Here is a 16,590-nt window from a genome sequence, read left to right as displayed (position 1 = left end):
TGATCTCAACACACAATGTTGACAATCAATATTTCCATTCCATGCACCTTCTATCTTATGCGGCAATCTATTTTTCCATATCAAGAATATCTTATTGTGTGCAAGAATCATATATTGTATTTCCATATCAGAGTAGATGCTCCTTCTAATATAAATATGTAATGGACTCAACTGAATGAATCACTTCTAATTGATCTTGTTCTAGTTTTTCTTCTTTGTCTCTGATATATTCTCTTTATTTTATAACACAATTAAAATATTTGTTAAAAACTAAAACATCATAATTAAAATTAAAATTATTTTTAATTATTAAAAGCCCAACAAACCCTTTTGATAATCAGTATTGAAATTGCATTTTGATATTAAGCGAAAAAAAAGGGTATGTTGGAGTTTTAATAATTAAAAATAATTTGAGTTTTAAGTATGGTATTTTGGTTTTTAACAATAATTTTAATGGAGGGTAACAATGATTTTAACTGCTAAGGTGATTACGATAATTTAGAGTTTAAATTAAAAAAATATTTTTAGCCAAACTAGGTTTAGGTTTAGGGTTTAGAAAAATATTTAAAGATAAAAATTAAATTTAACCGAAAAAGTTAATAGAGGGGACGTGTTTAATAAGAAGGTGTAAGTGCTATTTGTCAAGCTAAGAGGGGAGGTAAGTGACATTTACCCTTATTTTTTTAAACATAGTATTTTTTTTAATAAGTTAAAACTTGTAATTTTCCTTCAAATTGAAATCAATTCCAAAATTGAAAGCACATTCATGACCGTTTTTTTTTTTCCTTTTTCTTTTCTTTTCATTCACGACTCTAGAGAGGGCAAAGTGGAAATGCATTCAGGTTTATTCGGGTCAATGTTTAATCCGAATAGCTCTGAAGCCCGTTCTGTTTTGTGAAGCGGAATAAATATGGAACCGCAGACGATTCGGATCTGCATAGATTGTGACCCGAGTTCCTCAATCCATGCCCGAAACTACCTTGCCTTCTGTTTTTTCTTTTCAAAAACACAATAGGTAGAGAAACATGCAACTTCCACAGTTCCACTGACAACTTGAAGCTGTTTTCCTTCATCTACTGATTTTGCTTACTTGATTCATTGTGCTATCACGATTATAATTTGAGCTCCAATGGCGGTGAGTAATTCTTCAGTTCTTTTTAAATGCCGTTGTATATGTAGGAACTTTGAATTGGTGCGTTTGAGCTGCAAAAATTTTTGATGCTAGATTGACCTGTCTATTAGGGCTTTTAATGTATGTTTTACTAAGAATTTCCCACAATGGAAGGTACTCTCTGTTTTGACAGCTGAATTGTAGCAAAAAGGTAAGGTTTAATCGCTTGAACTCTGGACTTTAAACCCCGTTACCTAGATTCAACTCTCGCTACAAGGAGAAACTTCTCGTATCTTCGATTTCGTGTAGCATAGGATTCATTTGTTTTGCTGGATTTCTGCAAACCCGAAGACTTGAATTTCTAGAACACGAATTTTGAAGAAATACTATATTGTGCTAATGATAACGCGAAATGTTTATTCTCTGCCCAAACCCCTAGATGTTTGTTTTGTCCCATTTTTCTGCTGTCTTGTACCATATGTATTGTGGGTTGCGGTTGCAAGTGGCCTACCAGGTTGAGTTCTGGATTCAGTTTAGCACTAGAGCCAAGATCAGTGCCAAACCTCACTCCCTACCGTCGTTAGTTGTATTTACTTGAAATGATTACAGAGATTCTGCTCCATTTTATCCTATCAAGGGAACTTAACATTGTTAAATTCTCAGGCCAATAAACTAAAGTGGTGGATAAGAAGCTGCGTATCCGGTCATGGTTGTGCAGTTTGATATAATAGGGAGAGGATTGGACCTGTGTGGGGGAGAAAGGTTATGTGAGGGTTAAGTTGGGATTTGGGATAATGTAAATAGATATCAAAACATCTGGATGAATATTCAAGTTGTGATTTAAAAAAAAAAAAAAAATCTTGATCATCTCTTACCTCGTCTTTGTGTAAGAGGAGAGAACCTTTTTCATGGCTGTTAGTGAAGGGTTGAGATAAAAGCATTTCTCAAGATAAGAAGATGAACATCAAGATGAAAAGGTTCTAGGTTACACGTATTCATCTAAAATCAGGCCCTGTGTTAAGATATGATAAGTAGAAGTAAATATCTTAGGATTAAGGTTGTTAATGAATGTCTGCCAAACCTAAATGCAGAAGGAAACTTAAGAAATATTTGAATGAATTGTACCCATTGGTGTCATTAAATTTTTATTAATAAAACAATAGAATTGAACTAAATGGCCTTTACTCGTTCCAAACATGATAAATCTGTTGCATAAATAACCATATCAGAAATGGTTTTAGGTTATGATACAAGTGCTGACTCTATCATCAGGTTTGCTATGATCCTTCTTTCATGTTTTGAAAAGAAAAACCACATGACTTAATGTGGATGGAGTAAGCGGGTCTCTATGATAAGGACAATATTGTTCTGAGTATGATGTCTTGTATTCTCTCAGTTGGCTTGTGGGTTGATTAGAAGGGACTGTTAAGAAGTCAGGGTGCTGGAGACCCCAATGGAAATTTTTTGGGACTATGTGGGTATCTGGGTAAATTCTTGTGTAGGGGTTTTTGCCAGTAATATCTAGCTAGGTGTCTTTTCTGTAACACAATGTTAGAGAGTTGTGAGTACAAACCACTGTAACCCAATTTGATGGTGAAACAGCTGTTGTCTCACCATGGATGTAGGCAATCTCACTAAACCACATAAAAACTATTTTCGTTGTGTGTGGATTTTTATTTTCATTCTTGTTTATCTCAATGCTATTTCAGTTTGAGCAATTAATTGTTTGCTATCACACACGTGTGCAGATGCATATGTACAGTTTTCCCCTTTCCACATTTCCTATTGTTGTTGACCAATGAATAGGTACATATATTCTATGGAATATCATGCCATGGTTTTCATGTAATATATTTAATGTTTCATAAAGGAGTAGAGAAAGAAAGAATCTTCTTTATTTTTTATTATTTTTTTTTAAAGTAGAGCTGTGTTGGCATGTTTGAGAAAGCATCCTGGGGGGGGGGGGTTCTGCTGTAGGCTCTATCTTTCCATAAAAACTAGAACAAAGTGAAGTAAGTTAAAATTAACTTACAGTTATGCACTTTGAGATGGTAGCGTATAGCATGTACAATGACATGCACTTGTGCTCCTGATGCTGATTGCACAATGTTTTCTTAGATCTTTATCTCTGAATTCCAAGTGAATTTATTTTAATAAAAAAAATGTCAACAATAAGAATATATCTCGATTATAGAGTTTATTTTGGACTAGTGACTATTGAGGTCTTACATGCTAATTCCTTTATGCCCTGTGCTTTTGTTGTCTGATTTGCAGACTGTACCAGTGAACCCAAAACCTTTCTTGAACAATTTGACTGGAAAGCCTGTCATTGTGAAGCTTAAATGGGGAATGGAATACAAAGGTACTGTGCTAAATTAGTTATATTTGCCTTTCCCATTGCTTTTCCTAGTCTGAGTCTATTATTTGGACTACTAAATCATTTTTATCTGCTTGCATTTTTCTGGTGTGTGTGTTGACTTTTTGTTGGGGCAGGGGGGATTTCATGGTGTCTGTGAAGGGCTTTGGAATTATTATCTACAAATTCAAATCCATTCCAACTATGACTTGAGTAAACATGTTTGTCACAGTCAAAGAAGGAAACCATATTGTCATATTAATTAACAAGTTCCAAGGATCAGATTTAGCCAATATTATTGTCAAATAATATGATATCAGAGACTATACTTGATTGAAGTACATTATTAGTATACTTGAAGATGAAAACCTCAGAATTTATGGAGAAATCCTTTTTGGAACTAGTTTCATCCTAAGTTAACAGTTCAAGTGATTATCAGAAGTATAAAATCACAGAATGAACATTAACTTGAAAGTCAAATTGATGAAGTCAGACTTGAAATAAGAAAATCATTAAGATGTCAACAGATAGAATTTTGAAACTATAGGATACTTTAGGATAGAATTCAATGATAAGTGTTGAAGCAGAACTGAAGTCTAATAATAAAAGATGTTACAATCCTTGGAAGTATTCCAATTCCTGGTACCGTGAAAAGCCAAAAAACTCTGAAACCAAGCCATGACTTTCTTGACAGTTTCAAGTAGGCTCAAGCCTAATGAGGAACTCTCTTTCCGTCTTCCGACAATCCCAAGTACCACTTTTAAGCTTCAATGGTGGATTTAATTTTTAAAAGGTAGGAGGAAACAGGGGTTATTGGTTTCTTCCTTTCTCCTTCAAGCCCTAAAACACTTTCTTAATCTTCTCTCTGTTTTTCCTTAGCCATTCCTGTTCTTTAGGTGGACAAATCCCTCACTTAAACATACCAAACTGAAGCTTCATTACTCCCCAGCTTGACCGTTTATGGCTTCATGACCTTCTTCACAGTGCGGAGAAAAAGTCTTACTTTTGCTTTCAATCCCAGATTGATCTTATTCCGGAGTCATTGGGAAGAGGATGCAGATTCTACATATTTTAATTTTTTGAGCTTGAACACAAGTAAAAGATGTCAGAAAAGGGGCTGGAAGTTATTACATGTGCAGTCAGGTATCGTGAACACAATGCACTGCATCCATCTGCATCCATGTTCGATAACATAACATTCTAATTGGAACTCATTTTGACCCTATTGTTAAGGTGTTTTAAAGCTTACCATATGTCTAGTCTCTCCTAGTTTTGATTTTCAACTCTGAGTTAGTGGAAAGGTTATGAAATAAAGCTTGAAGCTGCTGGATGTGCAGATACTCATCCTACCAGATTATGACATTCCTTAACACATTCCAGACACCATATGCTCATCCACCACCACCTTCTAGTGCTGGACATCTATCTGGGTGTGTTTTGGCTGACAAAACTTCTCAGGTGCTGTCCAGGAAGAGAGTTGTGCTAACAATGACAATTGAAGCTGCTCTTCAATGCTGACAGCTTGGAACATGCAACACTCCTAGCACTCCCAACTTATTACTGGCTCAGACTTCCTGGTTTAGAATCTGTAGATTAAAGTGTGAAGAGGCGAAGGACCAAAATTAAATTCGAAATTTACTGTTCATGAGTTACTCTTCATAGGAATAGTACCCAACTACCCAAATTACTGTTCACATGAACAGCGCTGCAACCAATATTTGGCAATTACATTGTAGAAGATCTTGTGGCCCATTGAAGATGTCAAGTGGAGGAGGATTGTGTCCTAATTCTGCCAAAGTGTAGTGTTAGGACTCTGAGAAGATGCTACATGGAGGAGAGAAAGAGAGAGGGTGGGGTTATCTAAAAGGGGGAAATATGTGAGAAGAGGCATCAGTTATTGTGTATAAGGTTTTCAGCAGCTTTCGGCTGAGAGCAGCATTGTGTGAATGCTGTAGGGGGTGACTGGCATCATCAAAACCAGGTCTATCTTTAGTTTCTTGCCATACTCTTATTTCAAGTAAATGCAATATCAGTCTAGATAGGAGGGTTCCTATCATGTAGCTTCTAGTTTCAGTTTTATAAAATGTATCTTATTTCATCGGTAGCTTCTAATTTCAGTTTGTTACTATTTTTGTTTGTTCTCTAAATTTAGGGTTTCTATATTTGTGGCGACTAGTAGGAAGTTTTATATTTTGGTTGTAAGCAACTTGGTTGCATGCTATTTTTGTTTTATTTGGGTTCCTATATAATGTAATGCCCTTAGATGCCTAAATATAATTTTAGTTGAATGGAAACTTGCTTCTTAGCAAATCAATTGTCCTGAGGGGGCCTAACTGTGAGATATCAGGTCTGAGAGAGCCATTCTGGCCCCAACGCTGCCGACCAACACTTCTTCTTACTTTACATTTTCATCATTCTGCAATAAACCTGCCCACGTGAAGAATTGGGGCACTCAAGGATTCGGCCGGGGGGGGGGTCATTCTGTGTTCACATCAATTACTCATTCAGGTATCCCATTGGTAATTTCTGTTTGATCCAAAGGCTGGACCTGGTCATAAACAGTTATTTTTATTTTTGTGATCCCACTCTCTAATTCTAAATCCCTTCCATATTTCACCAGCCTTGTTTATTTGCCTTTGGATTGAGTTTATACTTCCACAGTCCTGAGCCAGTACCTTCACTTGAGTTGTGCCTGTAATACTGACCATGGTTGGAGTCTTCGTGTTGGTGATTTTAACCCTATGTGATGCGCTCTTGCTCAACACTTGTATACAATTCCATGTTTGAATTTCTCCAAAATTAGTTGAAATTTTGTCAAAATATAGACTTCCCCGTATTTTGTATAAGTTTCACATCTGATCATCTTGATTCCCAATGTTTAGCCAAATTTTTGATATCTGGTCAAAATGTAAATCCATAAATGGAAGACTGATCATGGTCCAAGATCTGATAAATAAGCTGATTGCTGGTTCTGGACCTGATCTTGGTTACCTGATTTGATGGAAATGAAGGAAGATCAGCTAGTCTCTTGACACTAGAGAGGATATCAAATTGGCCATGAGTTGATCTAGCTAATTGATTATTGATTGCTCAAAAAATTGATGAATGTTTTCTTCTTAGATGAATAATCAGATCTATCCTCAAATGTGGTTCAAAATGGGCTTTTCTGTTGAAGGGTTAAAGAATATGTGGTTTTCTGATTCACATGTAACATGTGTGGTGCCTAGTTACTTGAACATGATTAGCATGCCCATCTTAGTGCAATACTTGACCAATACTAACAAAGGATGCTGCATGATAGCATCTATCAGAAGGATTAATTTGGATATTGCATGAATACTTCTTGTTTATAGCTTTCTATTTTGCAGCTGTGTCAAGTGTTTTTCTGTTTCCTCCTAACGAACTCTCTATTTGTGTTTTCAACTTAAGTATTAAATGAACATTCTTGGAGCATATGGTTTTGGAGAGAGGAATGAGGAAGGGATCTCAATTTTAGATTTTGTTATTGCTTTTGATCTATCTATTGTAAATACTAACTTCAAAAAGAGAGAGGAGCATTTAATTACTTTCAAAAGTAGACATTATAGAAGGACTGATAGATTGTTGTGCAAGGATTGTAAGGTGATACCAGGGGAAGCTTAACTGCACAACATAGACTTGTGGGCTTGGATATGTGCCTAACCTCAAAAACTCATAAAAGGTGCAAGGTTAACTATTCCAAGATAAGTTGGTGGAACTTGAATAGAGAGTGCTCGAAATCCTTCTCTAATGAAGTAGTCAAACAAGGAAAGTGGGATTTCAAGGGGGATACTAATGCGATGTGGAATGAGATGGCTGTGTATCAAGAAGGTGACTAAAGATGTCCTTGGTGAATCAAAAGGAAAGCTCCATTCTTATAAAGAGATTTAGTGGTGAGATAGTGAGGTTCAAGCTGCCATTAAGAATAAGAAAGTTAAAGACATGACAAAGAACTAAGGATGTTAATGATCTTCAAAGGTATATGTTGGATATAAATGAAGCTAAGAAAATTGCGGGAAAAGCAACTAAGCAAGGGAAAAGAAGTATGAAGAGTTATACAATAAGTTGGGCACGAAGGAAAGGGAAAAAAATCTATTTATAAGATAGTTAAGATGAGGGATAGGAAGAGTAGAGATCTTGACCATGTTAGATGTATTAAAAATGGAGAAGGTAAAGTACTAGTATGTGATGAGGATGTTAAGAAAAGATGGGAAATCTATTTCTCTAGTTTACTAAATGAGCATACTTCAAGCACCTATGATTCGGACGATTACACCATTCACCAAGGCAACAATTTTCGAACTTATATACGGAGAATCTCAATGTCCGAAGTAAAATAAACACTAAGGAGGATGAAACTCGGCAACACAAGATCCTGATGAAATCATAATAGAGGTATGGAAGAGCTTAGGAACCCATAGACTAGTTTGTTTGACTAAGTTGTTTAATAAGATTATGAGCATAGGGAAAATGCCAGATGAATGGAGGAGAAGCATTGTGGTTCCAAGTTACAAAAATAAGGATATATTCAAAGCTGTAATAATTATAGGGGCATTAAATTGATGAGTCATACTATGAAATTATGGGAGAGAATAATTAAAACCCGTTTAAGGCACTTAACTACAATTACCGAGAACCAGTTTGGGTTTATGCCGGGAAGATCTACAACGGAGGCTATTTACCTAATTAGGAGACTTATGGAAATGTATAGAGAATGTAGGAAAGACCTTCATATAGTATTTATTGACCTAGAAAAAGCTTATGATAGAGTTTCTAGAGCATTAATTTGGCAAGTACTAGAGAAAAGAAGTGTTGCAAGTAAATATGTAGACATAGTTAAGGATATGTATGATGGTTCGGTGACAAGTGTAAGAATAGTGGGGGGACAAAGTAATGAATTCCCAATTACAGTTAGGTTACATCAAGGATCAACTTTAAGCTCATATCTATTTGCACTTGTAATGGATGAATTAACCAAAGACATTCAAGATGAGGTCCCCTAGTGTATACTTTTTGCTGATGATATTGTGTTGATTGATGAGACTCAAGTGGAGATTAATACCAAATTAGAATCATGGAGAGCAACTTTGGAATCAAGAGGCTTTAAACTAAGTAGAACAAAGACATAATATCTAGTTTGTAACTTTAGTCATGATCGGGCAGACGATGAGGTGGTGATATTTGACGATTAGGAGATTTCTCAGAGTGATTGTTTTAGGTACCTAGATTCTATCATAAATAAAAGAGGTGATATAGAGGATGATGTTTCTCAAAGAATTAAAATAGGGTGGATGAAGTGGAGAGGTGCGTCCGGGTCTTGTGTGATTGGTGTATTCCATTAAAGCTTAAAGGAAAATTTTATAGCACCGTTGTTCAACCAACTATGATGTATGGTGCAGAGTGTTGGGCTGTTAAAAAGAATCATATAGATAAACTCACTGTAGCAGAAATGAGGATGCCAAGATGAATGAGTGGCAAAACTAGGAAGGATCAGATAAGGAATGATCATATTAGAGTTGGTTTGGGAGGTTCTCCCATAAGTGATAAGCTTTGACAAAGTTGTTTGAGGTGGCACGACCATGTTCAACGGAGACCTATAAATGCCCCTGTGCGGAGAAGTGATATAATCCAGATTGAAGTGACTAGATGAGCTAGGGGTAGACCTAAGATAACCTTAAGAGAAGTGATGATAAGGATATGCATAGCATAGGCCTTTTATCTAGCATGACCTCAAATATAACTAATTGGAAGGCAAGAATCCTTGTAGCCGACCCCATTTAGTTGGGACAAGGCTTGTTGTTGTTGTTGTTGTTGTATTAAATGAACATTCTTGAGAAATTTTCTTTTTGGAAGAGACTTATAATCTCTTCTTTTTTTTTTTTTTTTTGGGGGGGGGGGGGATTACTGTTAAGAAATTTAGAAATTATATGAATTTGCTAGATCAAAATTCAAAAGGAAGGAGGTTTAGCTTAAAAATATGTGCAGAAGCATGTTATTTGCGTATTGAATGAGCTTTCTGTATCTCGCTTGACACTTAGATTTCTGGAAGTAATAGCACCTTGTTCCTGCATTAGTGTTCATACTTCTCTATATCTGAGCATGTAGGATTGCTTCTATGTTTATCTTATTTCTTATGTTTTGTTTTTGTTTTGTTTTCTATTTTTATTTTCAGGTTATCTTGTCTCAGTGGATTCATACATGAACTTGCAGGTAATGCTTCTAGCTCCAAAAGTTGATTCATGGAATTCATTAAAGGTCTCTATGTTTATTTGTTCCTTGTAGTATTATGAACCATGCTAGCATGCACCTAATCATGATGAATATCTATCTGGTGGATAGTACATGCATCAATCGGTCAAATTTATTTGAATATGGTTTCCTAATCCCCTGAGACACTCTGGGACCTGGGTTGGTGAATTTTCTATTAAATTATGCAGCTTTTTCCTTATAGCTGCAAGTCATCTGCAGTTAGCAGACAGTGCAAATCCAACTGGAAAAGTGGATTGCATAACCATGTGGGCATGTGCAGTATGTTACCAAGATTGTTGATGTACCATTAGAAGAGATTCCACCCTTTTTGCCTTGGATTCTTCTTAAATGGTTCCTATTAGTCTATTACAATGTACTCATTTGAATATATATTCTTATTATCACTTACGAAATCCTTTCTTGCAGCTGGCAAACACTGAAGAATATATTGATGGACAGTTCACAGGAAATTTAGGGGAGATTCTGATCAGGTATGTGCCCTCAAGATCCATGTGTAATTTTCTTTCATTCTTTCCTGTGCCTGAACTAGATAAAGGGGAACATAGGTCGTGAGAAGGGGAATGCCCAGCCTAAATATACCGATGTGTTCATGTGGGAGAAACATGGCAGCATTAAGCATGTTTAAAGAAGGTGATTCCTTCTCTACATAAATGTGGGCATGTGTATAGACTTTTTTTCTCAACGCTAGGTCGTTTCAGCTTATAATTATACCCAGAAGGAAGGAGGGAAAAAGAAAAAAAAGGTATTAGCTCTAGATTGTTCTAAGTTGGGTGGTATTTTAGTTCTTGGACAATTCCAAATGCCTTTTGTTTGCATATATATGACGTGGAATGTGGTTCCACCATCCCATCAACTTTTGTTGTGACCCCTGCCGGAAAAAAATTTGAGGGAAACTCAAGTTTTGACCTTGTGAAATGGTAAATTTCGTGGAAACCTGAGATTTTTTCTTGCAAGTTTCGATAGATTTTTTAGAGTATTTTAAGATAGGACTATGCATATAAGCTAATTAGAGTTTAAATAACACATCGTTCATTTTACTAAAAAAGTCAATATAGATATGTCATTCAAAGTACATAACATCAATGTAGAGTTTTATGACAAATACTTTATAAACTTAACTACATAACATTCAATATATAACTTCTAAGTTTAAAATATCAATTACAAAGTAACTGATAATAAAAGGGAAGTACAACTTAGTGCCAAGAGGAGTGCCTCAGTGTATCCATCCCGTGAACTGAAACTTGCAGGAAAAAGTCTGAGGTTTCCGCAAAATTCCTCATTTTCACGAGGTCAAAGCTTGAGTTTCCCTCGAAGTTTTTCTCATGAATCTGCTGGTCCAGCCGGGTTCGGTGTGGGATATTTCCGAGGTTCACATGGTTTCGTCAAATTTTTGAAACCTGAGACTTTTTTTCGTTCCTCTACAATTTCGTTTCCCATTTTCAGAAATGGGAAATTTTCCAGGTTTCGCGTGAATTTTGTTCCATGTACCCCTGCAGTATCATGCACCTGAACAGAATTACTAACTAGCTAGAACTGACCATTCGGATGTCTAATGGTATTTTTGTTTCTCTGCATTGTGCTGCAGATGTAACAACGTTCTTTATCTTCGTGGTGTACCGGAGGATGAAGACATTGAAGAGGCTGACCAGGATTGAGGGTAATCCTGTGGTTTTTAATGTATCCTACTTTAGAGATCAAAATACGTTTCCAAAGTGCTTCTTAGGTCTTGGGGTTATCTTAGCTAACAAATACAGTTATTGAGTTTTAAGAGTTTTGAGATTGAGATGGTTGAGTTTTACAATTCTGGTCCCCATTGTCTTGTGTATCTAACTAATTTCTTCCTGCTAGACCATCTGTCTGCATAAAGATAATTGGCTTATGAGAAGATACAAATTAATTGACCCCAAACTCGATCAGACAACGAACGACAATGGAAGCTAAAAACACTCGAAACAGTTTCTTTCTTGGCATTTCCGGAAAAAGATTACCAATATGCTAGATGGCATCACTTTCCATGTGGCTCGACAGCTTATGGTGAGTAGTACAAAAGCCCTCCAGAAGACATTTCAAAGATGGAGATCATGGTACATTGTTACACTGATCATGGCCAAGTGGATTCATTAGATGATACACTGATAAAATGCTTTTGATTTTGATCCTCCCAAGTGTACATGTACATCCTTTGATGCATCAGGTGGTGGATTTTTGAATCACCTAGCAGGAGCTTGCCAAGAAGGCCCATGCATGACTTCTCTATTCTTCTACTAACCGTGTTTTCTGGATAGCTATAGGTAGAAGAGTCATCAGACAATTTCTTCTCCTTAATTCCTGGTGCTATGTTCTGTATTCCATCTTCTAAAGTCGTACCAGATTGATTGGTATTTTTGCATTTCTTCTTCTTTTCTTAATGAAATGGAAGAGCTTAATTAATATACTTTTACCTTTCATGGGAGCCAACCAAACATTTGCATTGTTCATGGAATGAGAATGGGCTCCCATTCTTGATTCTTGTTGATGGTATGACTTCTGAGTTTTCAAACCCAACCATCTTTTTTGGGATAAGTTATTATGCAGTCAACCATCAGACAGCCTTGTACGTGGTTTCCTACCAATCTGAGTCTCTGATGCTTGTGCGGTTGTCTGGTGGGGAACTTGGAAGTCTCACATTTTTAATTTCCCACTTGTAATTTCCAATCTCTTTCACTTCCTGTCTCTCCCTATCAGCATTCAAAAGAAGAATTTGAAAACCAACGTCTGCTTCTCTCCCATTTCCAGGGTATAACGTTACTCTTAGCGTGTCCCCACGGTGCTTTTCTTAATAAAATATAGGGCTGCGCGACGTGTGGCAGCCAGGAACCTTGGAAGCATTCGCAAAGTGGACTTTCTTTGGAATCTGGACTTTGGAAAGCTTCTCCAATGCCATCAGCATTCAAGGGTTTCAAACTATAATCCAAATCGAAAACCAGAACTAAAATTGAACCGGATCAAAGTAGTAGTTGGTGTAGGTATTGCATGCTTTACATACATTTACCAACTCTCTTCTTTTTTTCTTTTTTGGTATAACATTTACCAACTCCTCGTGCGTTATAATCAAACGATCATCAACAAGATCACATTGAACCTTCCTTAGTATTGTATCTTTCTAGAAATCAACCTGCTCTTAGGTATTGCCTTTGATCCTGACTCCTTCAGTTGGAAATATTATGATCTTCTCTTTTTAATTCATAATGCACCGCTGCTCTTTTCAAATGAGTAGCAGCCCTAGAGAGTGCAGAAGCAGCCTCATACGACATGACCATGGTTGTCTGTAGACCTGTAAATGGATCGGATTCATCTCGGATACATTAGTATCCAATTCCGAATAGAAAACCGCAATCCGAATCTGGTAGAAATTTAGAGAAGGCATCCGAATTTAAATCCGAAACTTTATCGGATATCCGATAATAATCTGATAAATTATCTAATTATTTATTGGTGATTGCCATTTTTTAGTTTTTTATTTTCGATTTTTAATTTTCGATTGCAGATTACCGGTTTCCAAATCCAATTATTAGCCCCTTTTTTAGAGAAAAATGTTTAATACTTTTCTTTAACCGGATAATTTTCGATTTTCGATCATCCGGTTACCAATTACTGATATTCTAATCCGATTATCATCCAATTTCAAAGAAAAAAAATATTGAATACTTGACTCTATCCGAATAAATTTTTATCCGGATATTTTCCAATCCGATAAACAATTATCTGAATCCGATTGCTTAGCCAACGGGTACGGATATTTTTCGGTAAGAAAATTTTTGAATACGAATGCAAATTTGGAGGTAGATTTTAGTTATCCATTTACAGGCCTAGCTGTCTGTTTGGATTGATAGTTAACTCCCTTGCCACACCAACTGTTTGATTAGCTATGACCTTTCATATAACAGATCCACTATTAGGAATGACTACCTTCTACGCATACCCTATACACTGAATTATTTTTCTAAAATTTAAATCCTTTACATTGAGGGGTTACTTCATTTTCGACTTTCCCACCCTCTTCATCGAATTATCATTTTGAATTTCAAATTCATTATTTTTTTTTAAATTTTGTATAGACAGTAATCAGTACTTATGTTGCAATTAAATAATTTAGAAATTCAGAAGCCAGTATGAAACAGCTGTGGCTTATTAATGGCTGCAGACCCATTACTCTACCACGTCTAGGAAACTTCCACGTTCAGTTCAGGTTCATCTGCAACTACTGTTTAAGATCAAACCCACACATTCCTGGAAACATCCACCAAAACCCAACTAAAACAGACAACGAAAAGCAGTACAGAGTGGACTTCAGAGTCCAGACTGGCCTTTCTCTCACAACTGCGTTGTACTCACACTGTGCAGGAACGAAGCTTCCTTCAATGGCAAACCAATGGTCACCACCATTCTTTACTCTTTTTTTTTGGTAAACCCATTCTTTACTCATCACGTAATTTTCAATTCTCATATTGACGTTGACGTTTCTGATTCAACTAAATAAGAAAATTAAACAACTCGACACCAGTGTGATGGGTTCATTATATATATCCATAGCAGCAGAGTTTCAAAACAGTTCCTCAATTCCTCTTTCCACTCTAAGTTGATTTCTCCGAGCTATCCATATTATTCAGCCATGGCGAAATTTGTTTCCTCTGCCTTAGCATTAGCTAGATTTGTTGGGTTTTTAATATTTCAGAGAATCCTCATCTGGGTCTGTAGAATCCATAGGTTCTACTCAAGTTGTATCTCTCTTCTCCAATCCAAACGTGCGTTTGCATTTGAACCATCAAAAGGTTCAAAGGATTGGGCAGAGACGACAAGCCAGAATCAAGAAAGTTCAGAGAAAGACGATGAGAAACTTTGCTGGGGAGAGGTGGAGAAAATGATGGAGAATTTGGGGATTTTTGTAAGCAAAGATGATGAAAAGCTGCAGGAGAGATTGGGTTTGGAAGAGATTTCAGCCTTGTTTGAGGACGAACCCAGCATAGAAGAGGTGAAGGAAGCTTTTGACGTGTTTGACGAGAACCAAGATGGGTTCATAGATGCAAGAGAGTTGCAGAGAGTAATCTGTAATTTGGGCTTTGCAGAAGTGTCAGAGGTGCAGGATTGCAGAAGGATGATCAGGGCCTTTGACATGAATGGAGATGAGAAGATAGATTTTGGTGAATTTGTGAAGTTTATGGAGAACAGTTTCCAATGAAAATTCCTTCAATTTTTCTTCTTCCTGTACAGTGGAGATTCCAATATTGAATCAGTCTGATTTTGTTTCATGTGCCATCCACCAACGGTGAAGAGAGAATTTCTTCACCTTACAAATAATTTATAAATTTATTTATTTTCTTTTATGACTGAAAACTTGGAAGAATAATCAGTTATGTCCATTACTTTTTAAAAATTATTTTTTTATTGTTGTGATAATCAACGTCTCATTGCAAAAGGAGTGATTGAACATAGATGTATCAGCCACTCAGTGGAAATAAGTCATTCAATTGAACTCTCAATATCGTATATCTTCATTGATAAGAGATCCACCATAGTATTTTTTTGTTTTTTGTTAATAATCCATTATAGTATTGGATCACCTCGAAATATGCTGAATTCTACACTCAAGAAATTGTGTTATCAGGAATTGAATATCCTGGATAATATGCAAAATGGAAAGGGGGAGGGGTTGAGTGATCCTCTGTATGAAACACATCAACCAATTGTTTGTAGTCAGACTTTGTCCAAATATAACCAACCCCTTTCCAACTGCCTCTAGAAGTCCAACCCTTAATGCCAATGCCTCAGCCTCCATTGCCGATGAACACAAGATATGTATGGATTTTGGCCAATCTAAGTATATCATCCACAACCTGAATAGTTATACCCAATCCTCCTAACTTCCACTTTTCTTTCCAAGACGCATCCACATTTAATTTCCAAAAAGGAGGTTCAGGTGGATCCCACTTACCTAGACTCACTGATGCACCCCTGTTGAGCTTTAATTTCAGCGTTGGTTTTTTCATTGAACTCCAAAATTCAGCATGGGCCCTTAAGGCTTCTTCTACAACCTCTTACAAAGATTGTCTTCTTTCTCCAGTGCCTCTGTCATTTCTTCCTTTCCACAACATCCAGATAATGAAAAAACCAAGACTTTGTAACTTAATTGAGTCTCTATCATTGTTGTTCATACTTGCTTTCCAAGATGCAATCCATATTCTAAGAAAATTGTCTATTGGTTCCGGCACCTGCCATGAGTATGAACTTCCAAACTACACAAGTTTTGCAAATTTACAATTGAAAATGATATGAGAAATGGACTCTTCCGTTGCTCCACCTTCACCACAATTGGAATTAGTTTTCATTCCTTGGGCATTCAATGCCTCAACCCAAGCTACCCCTTCATTACAAGCTCGCAACATGAAGGTTATAATTTTAGGGAGTGTTGGGCAGTTTCATATCTGATTCCATGTTTCTTCAAGTAGAATTTTGCAATCCTTTACTCTTGATGTAGAAGTTGCTATCTCTTTAGACTCATCCATATCTCTTCATTTGAATTTTATAGGCTGTTTTAACTATAAATCTTCTACCAATATTGTAATATCCAGCCCTATTCTAACCTTGACCCTGACCTGGATCCACTGTTGTATTCAGGTCCGAAGACCCGAAGCGGTGGAAGAAGAGATTTATGGACCATTCTGATTGATGATTATGATTCGGAGACTGAGCCCATGGACATTGACAATGATACCCCTTGCTTAAACGCATTGTCAGTGTTTAAGGAAAGTCTGCGCATCGGAGAAGATTAATATGGTTGATGTACCAAATGACC

At 36.5% G+C, this 16,590-nt stretch overlaps 2 protein-coding genes across 2 annotated transcripts; both read left to right on the top strand.

Annotated features, from left to right (window-relative positions):
* Nucleotides 1-1,015: 1,015 nt before the first annotated feature.
* Nucleotides 1,016-12,709, top strand: LOC149015910 (putative small nuclear ribonucleoprotein F). The gene is made up of 5 exons (XM_089157078.1): nt 1,016-1,135; nt 3,386-3,473; nt 9,658-9,695; nt 10,161-10,225; nt 11,344-12,709. The coding sequence occupies exons 1-5, from the start codon at nt 1,130-1,132 to the stop codon at nt 11,411-11,413; spliced, it is 267 nt and encodes an 88-aa protein (XP_089013204.1). The 5' UTR covers nt 1,016-1,129; the 3' UTR covers nt 11,414-12,709.
* A 1,655-nt stretch (nt 12,710-14,364) lies between these two features.
* LOC149015909 (putative calcium-binding protein CML46) lies at nt 14,365-15,436 on the top strand. The gene has a single exon (XM_089156843.1). The coding sequence runs from the start codon at nt 14,410-14,412 to the stop codon at nt 14,974-14,976; it is 567 nt and encodes a 188-aa protein (XP_089012969.1). The 5' UTR covers nt 14,365-14,409; the 3' UTR covers nt 14,977-15,436.
* The last annotated feature ends 1,154 nt before the right edge of the window (nt 15,437-16,590 follow it).

Source organism: Hakea prostrata, chromosome 5 (assembly GCF_041222555.1).
Source record: "Hakea prostrata isolate BN-2017 chromosome 5, UWA_Hpros_2, whole genome shotgun sequence".
NCBI lineage: Eukaryota > Viridiplantae > Streptophyta > Magnoliopsida > Proteales > Proteaceae > Hakea > Hakea prostrata.
The sequence above is the reverse complement of the archived record's forward strand: the minus strand, read 5'-3'. Positions and strand labels throughout refer to the sequence as shown.

What these genes read in the sequence shown, in the direction of transcription:
- LOC149015909 (XM_089156843.1), top strand. Translation starts at nt 14,410, where the DNA reads ATGGCGAAATTTGTTTCCTCTGCCTTAGCATTAGCTAGATTTGTTGGG.
- LOC149015910 (XM_089157078.1), top strand. An exon ending in ATTCATACATGAACTTGCAG is followed by an intron (nt 9,696 to 10,160) that starts GTAATGCTTCTA and finishes CCTTTCTTGCAG; the next exon opens with CTGGCAAACACTGAAGAATA. An exon ending in TTAGGGGAGATTCTGATCAG is followed by an intron (nt 10,226 to 11,343) that starts GTATGTGCCCTC and finishes ATTGTGCTGCAG; the next exon opens with ATGTAACAACGTTCTTTATC.